The following is a 14,913-nucleotide window of genomic DNA, read 5'->3' as shown; positions in this document are numbered from 1 at the left end:
TCAGCAAAAGTTTGAGACCTTATGCTTTCCCTATAATTACTGGCTTAATTTGCCATTCTATAAAGTTGAAATCATTCTTATTATACATAAGCCTTTTTGTGTATTTATTTCAAGTTTATTTTTAAATGTTTTTCTTCAGTGGTAAAGCTGCATATTCTACTGGTGTTCGTCTTTTACGCGACAACATCAGTGATAGTGTAACTGTTGGAGCTAATTATTTTATGGCTTATCATGGTGTCTTAAAAAAACCTGATGATTATGTGAATGCGTTAAAAGCGGCAAGATATTATGCTAATAAAATAACTCAATCATGGTATACAACAACTGATAATTATATGAATGGACCGATTCGCAGGAATACTGTTTTTCCTTACAGGTTAGTAAAAATCAGTATTTATGTTATAATGATAATAATCTATATTCAAATGACTAAAGTCATCTAACTGATAGATATAATCAGTACTCCCGAAGTCCCTAATAGAATAGTTTTAAAAACACCATAGCCATTGCAGATTATGTAAACGGTATGTATGCTAATGACGTTAAGGCTATTATACCATTCGAACAAAATAGTGCAACTATGAGGGATTTACCTGTAAATTGATAGACTAATAATCGAATATTATCAACTATCAACTTACGATCTATAAGACTGTGGGAAGACAAATAAAGAATGTACTTGCACCATGAATACAGATTCTGAGCCATTTCTCTCAACACCCCTAATAATTGGTTACAATAATCGTACGGACTCCAAACGCGTAGTTTGCTCTTCCGTACACAGCTCCAGTCCAACAGTTGATGATTTAATGCACTGATACCATATCTTACTTTCTCAACCCACAATTTTCTTCCAACGTAGTCCTTCACTATCAAATATAGCGTGTCAATGTAGGGATTTTTTGGCATAATTAATATATACATTGACTGTTACATCAATGATACGTGAATAAGATTTAATTATAGTATTCGAGGCAGTTTACACTAGTTAGATTGACTTAAGTTAAAGAACCTCTGAAATCCAAAAAAAACATGACATTTTCGATTACTAAGTCAGGATCCAACTACCCAAATAGCTACAGTCAGCTTCAGTGATATTGCGCTACTATTACATTCAGAAACCTCTTACTCCAACTTGAAAGTTCATTTGCTCTACCCCTAGATTTTCAATCAGCTCTGTAATAATTTGTTCTTTTATCTTGACTGTATAACTAATTTCAAATCATCACTGATATAAATTGAGATTAAACTGACTAACTGGTTTTTGTATTGCAGCTTTTTAAAATTAAAAATACTATGTAAAATCCAAATGTCTATGTCTATTCGATACTCTGTATTTGTTCCAAGTGGCTATCCTCACGATCCACAAATTTATACCACACAGATACTAAAAGAAAAAAAAACTCACTAGTCAACAGATTGAATATAACTCTGCCTGATAAAAATTGACATGTAGTTGAAATATGTCATAGATTGACATCAACAAAGAATGACCATGAAGAAATCAAAGTGTAGTGTGGTGTACTTATATCCATATAGGTAGTATATGGCGATGGTCATACATAGAATGTATTTTGGCAGAAGACCGGTAAGGAAAGAACTGAAATGAAGCGCAATTGGTAGGAAAATGCATGAACAATAAAATCAGAGATGAACTGATATTTACGGAAGGAACAGTTAAGATTGAGACGATTGATGGTTATTTTGCAAATTAACTGTTCATTGTATGGTTATCAGAAGTTAGTGAGATAGTCTGTAATTTTTGTCTAAATACATTCGATTGTTCCCACCAGTGTTTTGTTCACAACAAATGGACACTGAATGGCTTGAAATACTCAAAAGTTATCGTCTGTGACTATTCCAGATCATGACGTTCTTCCTTCCTATACTATATCATTATATACAACCTATCTTTTATATATTACTACCACTAAATTAACTATTGCTATGAATCCGGTGTTCATCTTGTTGTGCTAACGAGGTATGGCAACTTGGATCGATGCATAAATGTGCCTGGTCCTACGTTGTAGCTGACTAACTGAATCAAGGAAGAAAACCTGATTCAGAAAGCAATCAATTTTGAGTCAGCCTAAACTTTTTATGATCAACTTTGTTATTATTATGTTCATACATTGTTACTTCTATTTTTGTATATTATTTTAGCGTATTCTACGTGTTCTATGAACAATATTTAACATTATTCAATGAAGCAGCTTTTCAACTTGGTATTTGTTTACTTGCTATATTCATTGTTACTCTGATATTTTTTGGATTCGATTTAGTCGCTACATTGATGGTTATTTTTGGTGTTGTATATATTGTGATTAGTGTATCAGCTGTTATGGTTCTATGGTCTATCACCTTGAATGCATTATCTTTAGTCAATTTAGTTGTGGTAAGTAATTGTTTTTTTAGCTCCCGTTATAATTTTTTGATGACATATGTATACATAGTCGGTCCTACACAAGGTCAGTCTAAACCTTAATATCGTTGTGGTAAAGTTCCAGACTGTCAAGTATGGTCATGCACATATGAATCCTTCATTGATCATCATTTCTCCCAAGATTACAACTGGTACGCCTTACTGACAAACCCTAATCACCTCGAAACCTAGGTTAGACAAGGTATTTGCCGACTATCGCCAACCATTTAAAATCTCAACATGGTGCTGGAAAAATTGAGTCACTGAGACCAGTGGCTATATTGCGACGTAATTGGTAGAATGCAGTCATTATTTTAGTCGTCGTTCTTGTTCACCCTTATTCAGTTTAATCGATCGACCTAAATATACGTAGACTTCGTCGAAAAATGTGTTAGCCAATGCCCATTCACGGATGTGCGTAGGTGAACATCGTGATTTTTTGAAAATTTCCTTTTAAAGATTTTCCATGGATGCCATTCACCTTATTTCCTGTGAATTCGATGAATTATCACAAAGTCATTTGACATTTTAACTGGAAAAAACCATTTGATTGTGATCTCCAGCGTGTTGTTGAAATTGGTACAGTTGGATAGCCGTTAGCAGTGAACCTTTAATGTGCGTTTCCTTTTATTAGGGACTGGTCAGATAGAAGATACAAACCCGTACAGAACAAATTCATACTCGATTCCATAAGCTACTAAGTACCTGAACTTAGTAGCTCAGTGAATAAGCCGTCATATGTTTAAAGAAAATGGTAATGGGTTCCAGTTTCATTGTGTGAACATTAACACTGAGGTAAATCCATCCATTTGATGAGTTTCGAAGAGTACAGAACGAACACCGTGGATTACATTGTTAGCCACTATCTAACAAGATAATCTGCTCACCGTACACCCATACCGAAACAGACTGATTAATTCCAGCCTTTAACATTTAGAAAATGATATATTTCTTTATTTATTTAAACACATAAATATTGGTACAAGGAAGCACCAAATACAAAGGCGCCGCACAAACCTCATTCGATGTGTGTGAGGGCTGGGATACTGCCCAGGTGCCCAAACTGAAGCATGTGTTTATCTTAAGGGGCCACACCTGGAGCCTTCGACCTGAAGGTCTGATCCACAAGGCAGTGGAGCATCGTAAGGAGATGCAGTCCCATGTTAGCCAGTGACCAACAATTGATTCATACGCCATTTGTTCCCTCAGGATACTGAAGCCCATGTGCACCATTGGTTTGGAATGAGGGTTTTCCAACTCCCCTAGGTGAACTTTCCGTGTCCACCAACTCGGTTCAAGCGCCGAACATTCGCTTCTCGTCCTCTCAATTTCGTAAACAACAGTAATACCAAGAGGAGGCAGTGAGTAGGACTTCCCTGACAGAGGCTATATTCGCGTGGCCGTGTGAGAGCATTTCGAGAGGAAGAGCAGACTCTCCCCATTCTTGGCCGTACCAGGGCATTTGGGGGCTTAAAAAAATGAAGATACAAACCTTTTCAAATTGTCACTGAATTGTTTTAAGTTGCAAGAATTTAACTAAACCCAACACAGTAATATTGATTTTGATTATAAGCGTTCAGTAATATTGCTGTGAACAAGAACACGACTGGGGACAATTGAATGTATTTTAACACAACATTACAGAATATCTCACTAAAATCCGACAGTCAGTCAGCTGCAACGTAGGACCATGCACATATATGCATCGATCCAAGTTGCCATACCTCGTTAGCACAACAAGATGAACACCGGATTCATAGAAGTAATTAATTTAGTGGTGGTAGTATATGAAAGAAAGGTTGTATATAAGGATATAGTACAGAAAGGAAGAACGTTATGAAGCAATTTTAATCTCAAGGTTTAAGGGAAGATAAAGAGTGTATACACCTACACCATTGTGATCGATTCTGAGTCATGTCACCCAGAGTCTCCAACCATTGGTTACGATAGTCACGCGGACCCCAACCAAGTAGTCTGCATCTGCCAACATGGCTCAGACTAGACAATAGTTAATTTGCAAACTATCAATCTTGTGCAAATATCTGTCCATGGTCTCCGGTTACAATTGTTCATGCATTTTCGTACCAATTGCGTGCCGTTCCCGTTCTCTCCTTATCAATCTTCTACTGAAATACATTCAATGCCTGACCATCACCATATACTACTAATTATGTGGATTTCAGTAACCCCACACCACAATATTAGTAAATGAATATAGACTAACTAAATTCACAATATTAATTGTTTCCGTAGTAACAAATCACAAATCATTGAAAGTTAATATTTACACATTTGTATCCACCCATAATTGTCATTCCATATTATCTGGAGAATGTGATGTTTTTTTTTCATTCGAATTGAATATGTGTATATAACATTTAACAAACATTACTGATTCATTCATTGAATATAAACAATTCACATTGATATTTTAATTGGTAAAACCACTATTTTTGTTCAAGGTCATTTTATAATATGAAATAACACTATTCATATTCTAGTTGATACAACATATGACTGAGCAAAAACATTTCGAACTGTTTACATGTTCATTTTTTTATTTTACAAAAAACAATCAACGATTAACATGTTATGTTACAAGCTACACATATCGTATAGATTCGTATGATCCACTTACTGCCTTGTAGTTTACTTAAATAACTGAGCCCCCAAATGCCCTGGTACGGCCGAGAGTGGGGAGAGTCCGCTCTCACATGACCACGCGTATATAGCCTCTGCTAGGGAAGTCCTACTCACTGCACTCTCGTGGCACCGGTGTTGTTTACGAAAAGCGAATGCCCGGCGCTTTAACTGAGTTGATAGACACGGAGAGTTCACCTAGGGAAGTTGGAAAACCCTGATTCCAAACCAATGGTACACATGGTCTCCAGTATCCTGAGGGAACAAATGGCGGATGAACTAATCGTTGGTCACTGGCTACCATCGGACTGAATCTCTTCACAATGCTCCACTGCCTTGTGAGTTAGACCTTTAGGTTGAAGGCTCCGGGTGTGGCCCCTTAAGAAAACCGCCTGCTTCAGTTTGGGCACCTGAGCAGTATCCCAGCCCTCATACAAATCGAATGAGATCTGTGTGGCGCATAAGTATCTGGTGCCCTTTTGTACCAATATTTATATGTTCAAATAAATAAATAAATGACTAAGATCATAATTTTAAGGATGACTTTTTAAAGATATTAAAGTGGTGTTGAGAAACTTCAACCACTTACTAGGATTTAAATGGGGTTACAAATTTGTGTTGGGAATTAGGATTTATTGTTAAAACATGAAGTTCTCATCATGAAGTAACATCAACTGTAGCATCAAATCCTGTCGGCCAGCACTGCCTAATTGTATTACAATTTGATAAAAAGATTTGTAGACTAATCTTATATGAAAAGTGATGCAGTCACACGCTAGTGAGTAGTAAAATTGGTCTTCTGAGAAAAAAAAACCTTTTGTGTCTTGAGAGTTATTCACCATCTTTTGAATTGCATTTTAACGTTAGATGATTATAGGTATTTGATATAAACAATATGATATTGATCATTAATTGTTGAGTAAGGTTGACCTCGAGTGGTGTTTTATATATATATGAGAGTGGTTGTCACTTCCTGAATGGCCACACCATTCAAGGTTATTTCTTCTTGAGGTATACGAAAAAGAAAAGAAGTTTGAGAGTAGTTTTGACGACTGGGAGCGTGACTACAAACTCCAAGAGATAACTGCTTGAGGTCGATTACACACAGTTTATTGTGAATAGTATGAGATATGTTATCTTCGTACCTTTAAAGTCTTAATTCCAGCAATGGAAATCCCTGTAGTAAGGTGAGATGTTCTATTTCTAGGACCGAACTTTACTAAGTTTTCTTGTTTCCGTAGTGCGAAGGCAATATCACCTCACATGCCTACTGTTTGAAGGAAATACTTTGCTACCATCAGACTCCAGAACACTCGGTGGCATATCTTCACCCTTGGACTTTAACCATGTTTAAAATAAATTAATATATTTGTAATATCCCAATGAGTAGAAAACTTAGATTTTCCGTCGTTTCGTGACTCAGTGTAAGCCACTTCTTCAGAGAATAAATAACCAAATTAACAATAATCCAAGTTTAAATAGTACAACGGAACAATCCAATAATAATTAGATGATCAATCAAAAACAGGTCTGAATAAATCAATGTCACGTCATTTCATTGCGGTCAAGGTGATTCATAAGTGACATGTATGTAATTTTGTGTGTATGTATGCATTGTTAATGACGAAAAATGTGTGACCTTTATAATGACAAAGGATAGAGTTTAGTTTGTAATGTAATGGTGTGAAATTGCAAATATCAGACTAGGTGACTAGGATAGATATTCCAAGTAGGATTTATGGTAAGGCCTTCTTTTCTATTGAGAGCAGTGGGATTAAGCATTATATGGAACACTTCAGCTACTCTCCTTTCTTTGTAATTGGAAAAACCTTTCTGTAGTATTTTGTTATTTTTGAAATCAATTTGATGATTGTTGAAAATGGCGTGAAATGCTATTGCTAATTTAATTTGGAATCTATCCAGTTCTACAGGATTATTAGGAGGTTTCTTTGTGTACCTAATATGTTCTTTGGCGCGAGTCAAGATTTCGCAAGATGACTCTCCATTATAGAAGGCATCACAATCGACACAACCTAATTTGTAGACGCAGTTCTGTGTAGACATGAATGAGATTTTTTCTTTTAATCGGACTAAAGTATTTCGAAGTGTGTTCGTTGTTTTGTAATGTACATTAATTCTGTGTTGCCTTAAGATCCTTTGGAGTTCTTCAGTTGTGCCATGACGGTATGGTAAAACTACAGTACCAATCCATGGCATTTCATCCGAATTATGATTATTATTACGTACTGAACCGTCTTGTTTTAATATACTTCTAATAATCTTCATAGGAAAATTAATAAATTGTAAGATGTTAATTACATTCTTTTGTTCTTTTAGTTTGTCCTCTTCTGAAGTGATGATCTTTTTGGCTCTTCTAAAAAGATTTAAAGCTAACGAGATTTTACCACTGAAAGGATGTGCTGAATGGAAGTCAATATAACTATTAGAGTGTGTGGGCTTTCGGTAGATGGATAGATTTAGAACTCCATTTATATTTCTTTTCACTAAGCAATCTAAGAAAGGTAGCTTACCATGTACATTTTCATTCTCATTCGTGAATTTGATGTGAGATGAAAGTGTATTTATCCGTTTTGAAAACAATCTTAGATGAGTCTTTTTTTTATCACTGCAAATGCATCATCTACATATCTAAGCCGAATTCGTGGTTTAATGTCGTTGGTGAAAATATTTGATTCTTTATGTGTGTCATAAAAAGGTTGGCTACAATCGGGGACACGGGGGGAACCCATTACTACACCATTTGTTTGTTTGTATAACATTCCATTGAAGGTGAGATAGAGTTGAATTTAAGCAGTTTTAAAAATCTCATGATTAAACTGATGCTTAAAGGACATCTGTCAGAAAGAGTATTGTCATTATCAAATCAAAACTTGGTAATTTAATCATGTTTGTTGAACGCCAATTGCTATGACATCATTGATTAATTGTCCTGTGAAGTCAACTCCTATCAAATATCTATTGATTGTAATCAATAAATTCACTAAATATAAACAAAATTGTTGTCAACTATATACTTTCATTCTACTTTTGCATAAAGATTTTTAAACCATTGAAGAAAAGAAAGTTTTGTTTGTTCTTTTCTTTTCATTTCATTTGACATGATGATACATCGATATTGATAATCTATCGTAATTGTTTACTATATATATTTACTTTAATACTCTGGTTTTAATTATTAAAAAGGAGTAGTGAGTGGTCTAAGAGAACAAGAGAGAGAGAGAGAGTAATATGCTCTCTAAAAACGTCTTTACGGCATGCTTATTGTTGTTATCTTAAATGATGGATGTATTTATGAGTACATCTAAGGTATTAGAAAATAGACGAATAGTTTAACCAGAAGGGGTTATGTAGAGATTTAGTATTTTCATAGTTGAAAACATGAGTCAATTGAAGCTAGACTACCAAGGAAAACCTAGAAGACTGGTAGGTTCTGGGTTCGAATCTCGCGAGGCGAGGTCGTAGATGCGCACTGCTGAGGAGTCCCACAATAGGACGAAACGGCTGTCCAGTGTTTCCAGGTTTTCCTTGGTGGCCTAGCTTCAATTGACTCATGCTTTCAACTATGAGAATAGTTTAACACCAATTTTTTTTTTGTAAATATATGTACTCTTATGTTAAGTATGTAAATTTTCCCTTTTTTTGTTTTCAATATTTCAGGCTCTAGGTATATCTGTTGAGTTTTGTGCACATATAGTTCGTTCATTTACAATCAGTGTATTACCAACTCGAGTGGAACGAGCTAAGGAATCTCTTAGTGAAATGGGTAGTTCTGTAAGTTGTGTGTTTGTGTTTTTAATGATATTGTTTTTTCATTATTTTCATCATCTACTTCTACTGTTGTTAAGTCCACTCGGAATAAACGTATGAGTTACGTGTAAAGGTCGAAATCAAAATAATGAAATAATTCGTCTATAAGACGGTACTATTAATAATGATGATGTACATTTCGAAAACTTCCATTCGTAAGATAACTATGATATATATATATATATATATATATATATACGAAGCAAGTTACAATCAAAGAATAAGCACTTTTTGCATTAGTTAGGTAAGAATCATGTATTTTATTTCATTTATTTAGACGTATAAACATTGGTACAAATGGGCACCAACATATATATCTGCTCCACACAATAGCCCCCAAATGCCCTGGTACGACCGAGAGTGGGGAGAGTCCACTCTTCCTCTCCAAATGCTCTCACATGGCTACGCGTATATAGTCCTACTCACTGCCTTCTCATGGCACCGGTGTTGTTTACGAAATTGAGAGGACGAAAAGCGAATGTCCGGCACGCGAACCGGGTTGGTGGACACAGAATGTCCACCTAGAGGAGTTAGAAAACCCTGATTCCAAACCAATGGTGCACATGGGCTCCAGGATCTTGAGGAAACGAATGACGTATGAACCTATTGTTGGTCACCGGCTATCATGAGTCTGCATCTCTTAACATTGCTACACTGCCTTGTGGATCAGACCTTTAGGTCAAAGGCTTGAGGGCGGCCCCCTGAGAAGACCACCTGCTTCAGTTTGGGCACCTGGACAGTATCACAGCCCTCACACAAATCAAATGAGATTTGTGTGGCGCATATATATCTGGTTCCCCTTTGTACCAATATTTAATAATAAATAAATAAACACAATAAAAGTGAGATTGTGAAGAGATGGAGAAAGGCTGATGAGTATAATCAAAAAGGAACAAAAAGTATTGATAGTAATTAGTGTATGGGAGTAAAAAACAGTAATAATAGGGCTTTCAAAATGTTAATAAACTTCACAGGCACACCCTTCTTCAATAGACAATCTCAGGCAACGATCTTGTCCAACGAGTCGAAGGCGGCCCTGATATCAAGAAACACCACGATTGTTGGCTTGCAACAGATATGGTGGTTTTCTAATATATGCTGGAGGTTGTGGATACGATCAATGCATCTTCAACTTTATTGAAAACCAGTTTCTCACAAGTCAGTCTTTCTCGGGTTTTGAACAATCTACGAATTATGACGGTAGCCAATAGTTTGGACGCAATCGGAAATAGACTTATCCCCCGATTTTTGTTGCAGAAACAACGTGAACCCTTTTTGAAGATAGGAACGACTATCGACTCAGTCCAGGCCGTTGAAACACTGTAATTGCCAGACATTTGTAAACAGCTCAGTCAGTTCAATAACCAGAAGGTTACCACCGTCTTTAAAAGGGTCCGGAAGCAAGTCATCTGAGCCTAGTGATTTGTGGCGCTTCGGTAGTTGGAGTTCCTTGCGGACTTCCGCCTCATTTGGTGGATCAGTTGTTACTGGCCATGGAGGACAGGACAGTCCGATCGATGTTGCCGGGACAGCAGACCAGTTGAACTGTCCATCGTCTGAAATGTCGGCAGATGTTATTGATTGGCATTCCATCAGCTTCACAGATTGTTTCAATCACACCAAACTTCTTGTTTATGGTCAAACCCGCGGTCACCCGGAGTAGACCGACGGGCTTCGATGAGTTTTAAGGAGCCTGAAGAAACCCAGTGCTTATAAGCAAGACGTTTCGCGAAGCCTCAAGCGGCTTTACTTGCCATTTTCATGATGTCACGCAGTTGCAACTAATGCTCATCTATACTTTTCGGTGGGATGGTAGCTAGCCTAGAAGTTAGCTTGGTCCGATACTTACTTGCAACAGAAGTTTCAGCCAATTTACTAACATCATACCGTTGATGGCGATCGATTCGTTGGCGACTGAAATGTAAGGTAAGATTGGCGCACACTAGGGCATGATCAGTGTGCAGAGAGGTACTCCAAAAGGAGCGGAAGTTTTGTACACAACCACGCCAGCGGTAGCTGATTGCGATCTGATCAATCGGACTCCAGGCTTGAGATTCAGAGAGAGGACTCAGGGTGGCACAACAACGTTAATAAAGTTCTTATATTCATGTATATTTAATTTATCGGCTCAACAGTTTTTTTTTGGGGGGGGGTATTCTAATATTTTCTTTTATTTAGTAAATTAAATTATCCATTATCAGTTACTCAACTAGCAGCTTTTTGGTTTTCTTGTGAATTTTTTTCTTTTTCTGTTATTGTTTTATGATTTAGATCCTTCGTGGTATCACATTGACTAAACTTGGAGGTATTGTTGTTTTAGCTGCATCAAAATCACGTCTATTTCAAATTTTCTATTTTCGTATGTATTTATCTATGATATTGTTTGGGGCATTCACAGGACTTATTATATTACCTGTGTATCTTAGTTATTTAGGTAAGTGTTTATTTCTATATGGTAGTGTAACTTTTTTTCCAAAATTAAATCATATCCAATTCACTTGGTGTTGTTTACTTGTATCTTCTCATTGTTATTTAGGACTGCAATTAATCAGGATCTTGTTGGCATATGTGCATACTGTGCGAACTGTCTCGATATTGCCTTAGGTCACAAGCTTTATAAGCAAAGATGAATAGTGGCTAGCAGTGGAATCCAGTTTGACGCGCGTTTCGTCCTATTCGGGACTCGTCAGCTGGACGTACCTGCATCTTAGAGTTGATGGGAAGATACAAGTAAACAACACCAAGTGAATTTAAAACTTCACCCCATTTCACTAGCAGGTGGTTATCAGGACTCAGTAGCTAAGTGAATAACACGATGGCGTTTGGAGCGAACGGTACTGGGTTCAAATTTCAGAGTGAACATCAACTCTGAGGTCTCAAATCGGACGAAACGCGCATCCTGGATTCTACTGCTAGCCATTATCCATGTTTGCTTTTAAAATCATTTCAGTTGATGGTAATCCTAATGTTTTGAGGATTTGTTTTGTTACAATCTCACATAATCTAAAAATGGAAATATTGTAACGTGTAGTAGTGAGCAAGTAACCAATGTAAGATTGATAAACAATAGCATAACATTGACAGATAATTTGACATAGGAAGTAGATTAATAAAAAAAATGTGAATAGTCCGTTTATATATGCGAAATTGCCATTTTTTGTTTAAGAATTGTCAAACAAAATCAATCCACATCTCTATCACTGTTCTATCACATTTGATCAGGAATAGTTATTGTTAACACTGAATCAACGGACCTCATTCTTGTCTTTTACACATAGTAGAAGTTCAGCTGTGTCGAGTGCGTCGTCTTTATCTTCTAGAGGTTAAGTGTTCATGTACGAAACCGAAGATCATAGATTCGATTCTCAAGCACGCAGTCGCAACTGTTCTATACCGAGTTCCATTCAATGCTTTCGGGTTTCCAATGATTATCTAACTTAGATCGATTTGTGATCTTAATAAAACTCAACAATCTCCAAAACCCCATACCGATTATTATGGTTAAGCACGTGCCCCTTGGTCATTGTTATCAGTGACCTTAGATTACTACCTTAATTGGTTTAATATTTTTCATATATGTATACAAATATTGCTGTGTATTGCAGTGAAAAGTAATGAAACTCTAATTGAATTCATTAGAATTTTTATTCATTTTATGTACAACTTTAAACTAGGTGATCAAAGAGTAATAATCATGTCATATCTGTCTATAGTTTATAATGATAATCGAACTTTTTCTGATTGTGTTTGGCATTGTGTGGTTATTGGTACTCTGAATAACTCCATATCTAGTTCACTATGTGTTATGACTTGCTCAAGGTCGTTGTCAATTGTTATGTCTTTACCAAGGTCGTCGCTAATTTGTTATGACCTTACAAATTAAACAAGGACTTAACTCGCGTGAATTATCCATCAATAGAAATACGACTTCTCCGACCTTAACATTGTGACAATGACGTTCGATTAGTATGAGTAATCTCGCATCCTTATTGGTCCTTAATCCGCCTAGCCCGTACACTTGAGTCCAGAACACCAATAGCAGCTTCTGCTATGCGAATCTATACGAATCCGTGCAAATCGTTTATTTCAAGCATACTTTGTTTATATACTAGACAGACAGACCACATCACACCATAAAATAGAAAATAATATTTGTACAAAACCAAGCCAAATGTGGCTGGGAGCGTGGGAGACAGTAATCAATAAACTGAGTATAATTTAGGAAAAGTAAATCGTATAATAATAATTCATAGATCAAAATGAAGCTTATACTAAGATGAATGTAGATATACATAATCTAGTTACTGAATAGTTATACAATAAGAATATATAAAGAATAATAGTCCACTATTAGGTCCTGGGAGTTACCCATACTTATGTCTTCGCTAGGATATAACACTATGTTTTGATGTAGTTAATTGATTGTTAAATAATCTATCTGAATCCTGTAACATTGATTTCTTATTATTTACCGCTAGTCAGCTAGTGGTGTCCAAAATCTTAAGGAAACTGGTTAGATCCATGAGATTCAAATTATCATTGTCAAAATCCAGTGTCAATTTGAAAAGTTACCACTTAGTTACTACTGTGATGTCTGTTCGAATCCTGAAGAGAACATAAACTCTCTAAAAAAATGAGAATAAGCTTTACTAATGACTAGTACCAACTAGCACAAAACCTAATTTCCGAGTCCCTACTCCTATTGCTAGTGATTCCCAAAAATTTATTCTCCGTTTTTGGGGATTAAACAAGTTTAATAGATAACATCAAAATAATTTACAACCACTGAACGTGGGTAATGATACTATTTGTATTGTATGAAGCTTTTGCTATCTTTCTAAACAACATTACCTTTACAATTGATACTAACAACTTGTTCTGTTGATATTATATTTCATAGTATGGCGAATATTTACAGCTCAGGTGGATACTTTTGATGACATTGTTTTTTTTAGCTGGATGGTTTAATTGTAGAGATTTGATTGTCCTTACAATGTGAAGTAGGTTTTGATATTTTTGTCTAGAATAACAATGAAAGTTCCTCGATTAAGCCGTCTAGCTGAGAAAACACAATATTTCCAAAGAATACTGAGTTTCATCGTTTAATACCAAGAACTGTGTCGTCGTCGTCGTCATTATTTGATTATATTTCCTTATATTTATTATAAAACTGTGTTTTTTCTTGTAATGGCTACAATGTTTGTAAATTTTATTGTTTCTAATTTCCTTATATTCCTTTTTCTATTCGTCTCTCTATAAAGGTCCAAAATTAAATTTGGCCATGTCATCAAGTCGTCCTCATACTATCAACCATCCGAATCGTAATAATCTCCGTGCCCATGGATCACGTAGTGAATAATTGAACTATAACTTGAAAACCATCGTACACCCATACACACACATACACATTATTATCAGGAAAGAATGATGGCAAAGTTACTTTGTACTAGATAGACAGATAAATAAATAGCTTTGATTTTGTCACACCACGTATACTGTTGATCACGTCGTTCATAGTGCATACTCATCGTTGTCTGTTTATTTTTTTCATCAACTGGTGTACATTCAAATTGTGTATATTCCACTCACTCAACTACATCATTCAAAAGATCATCATTTATAAAGATTTCAGTATATACTATTATATCTGTGGAATTTAACATCTTTGGTAATTCTAATTATCATTGTCATCGTCCAAAATATTCTTGCATAATTTTTTTATTACTTATTTCATATATCAGTAGTTTCTGTGTATGAAAATTTATAATGATGGAACTAATCTTAGTTATTGTATAATCAAAATATATGATGTACATTGATACCACATATTTAAATGTAATCTTCATTATTAACTTGGTTTTTCGTGATTTCATTTGGATAAGATTCATTCAATGTTTAATACTTTCACTATACCATGTTTACAATCTATTTTGTGTATTCCTTGTAATTTTGATCATTAACCAGAAATCTCATGTTTAAATTCCATTTGGTTCATTCTTATAAAATAAATTCTTCATTTTACT

The 14,913-nt window shown here is 35.6% G+C and overlaps 1 protein-coding gene across 1 annotated transcript in view; it reads left to right on the top strand.

Annotated features, from left to right (window-relative positions):
- The window catches only part of Smp_039130 (niemann-pick C1 (NPC1)), a gene marked incomplete at its 5' end in the record, with an annotated part of 45,360 nt that extends 30,447 nt beyond the window's left edge, over positions 1–14,913 (top strand). Inside the window, 5 exons of the mRNA XM_018794998.1 lie at positions 140–376; positions 2,164–2,395; positions 8,741–8,854; positions 11,162–11,324; positions 14,152–14,913. Of these exons, the coding sequence (XP_018647015.1) occupies positions 140–376; positions 2,164–2,395; positions 8,741–8,854; positions 11,162–11,324; positions 14,152–14,249 (844 nt within the window). The 3' untranslated portion in view covers positions 14,250–14,913. The remainder of the gene's footprint in view (positions 1–139; positions 377–2,163; positions 2,396–8,740; positions 8,855–11,161; positions 11,325–14,151) is intronic.

This window comes from Schistosoma mansoni (assembly GCF_000237925.1).
Source record: "Schistosoma mansoni, WGS project CABG00000000 data, supercontig 0182, strain Puerto Rico, whole genome shotgun sequence".
Classification (NCBI taxonomy): Eukaryota; Metazoa; Platyhelminthes; class Trematoda; order Strigeidida; family Schistosomatidae; genus Schistosoma; species Schistosoma mansoni.
The sequence above is the reverse complement of the archived record's forward strand: the minus strand, read 5'-3'. Positions and strand labels throughout refer to the sequence as shown.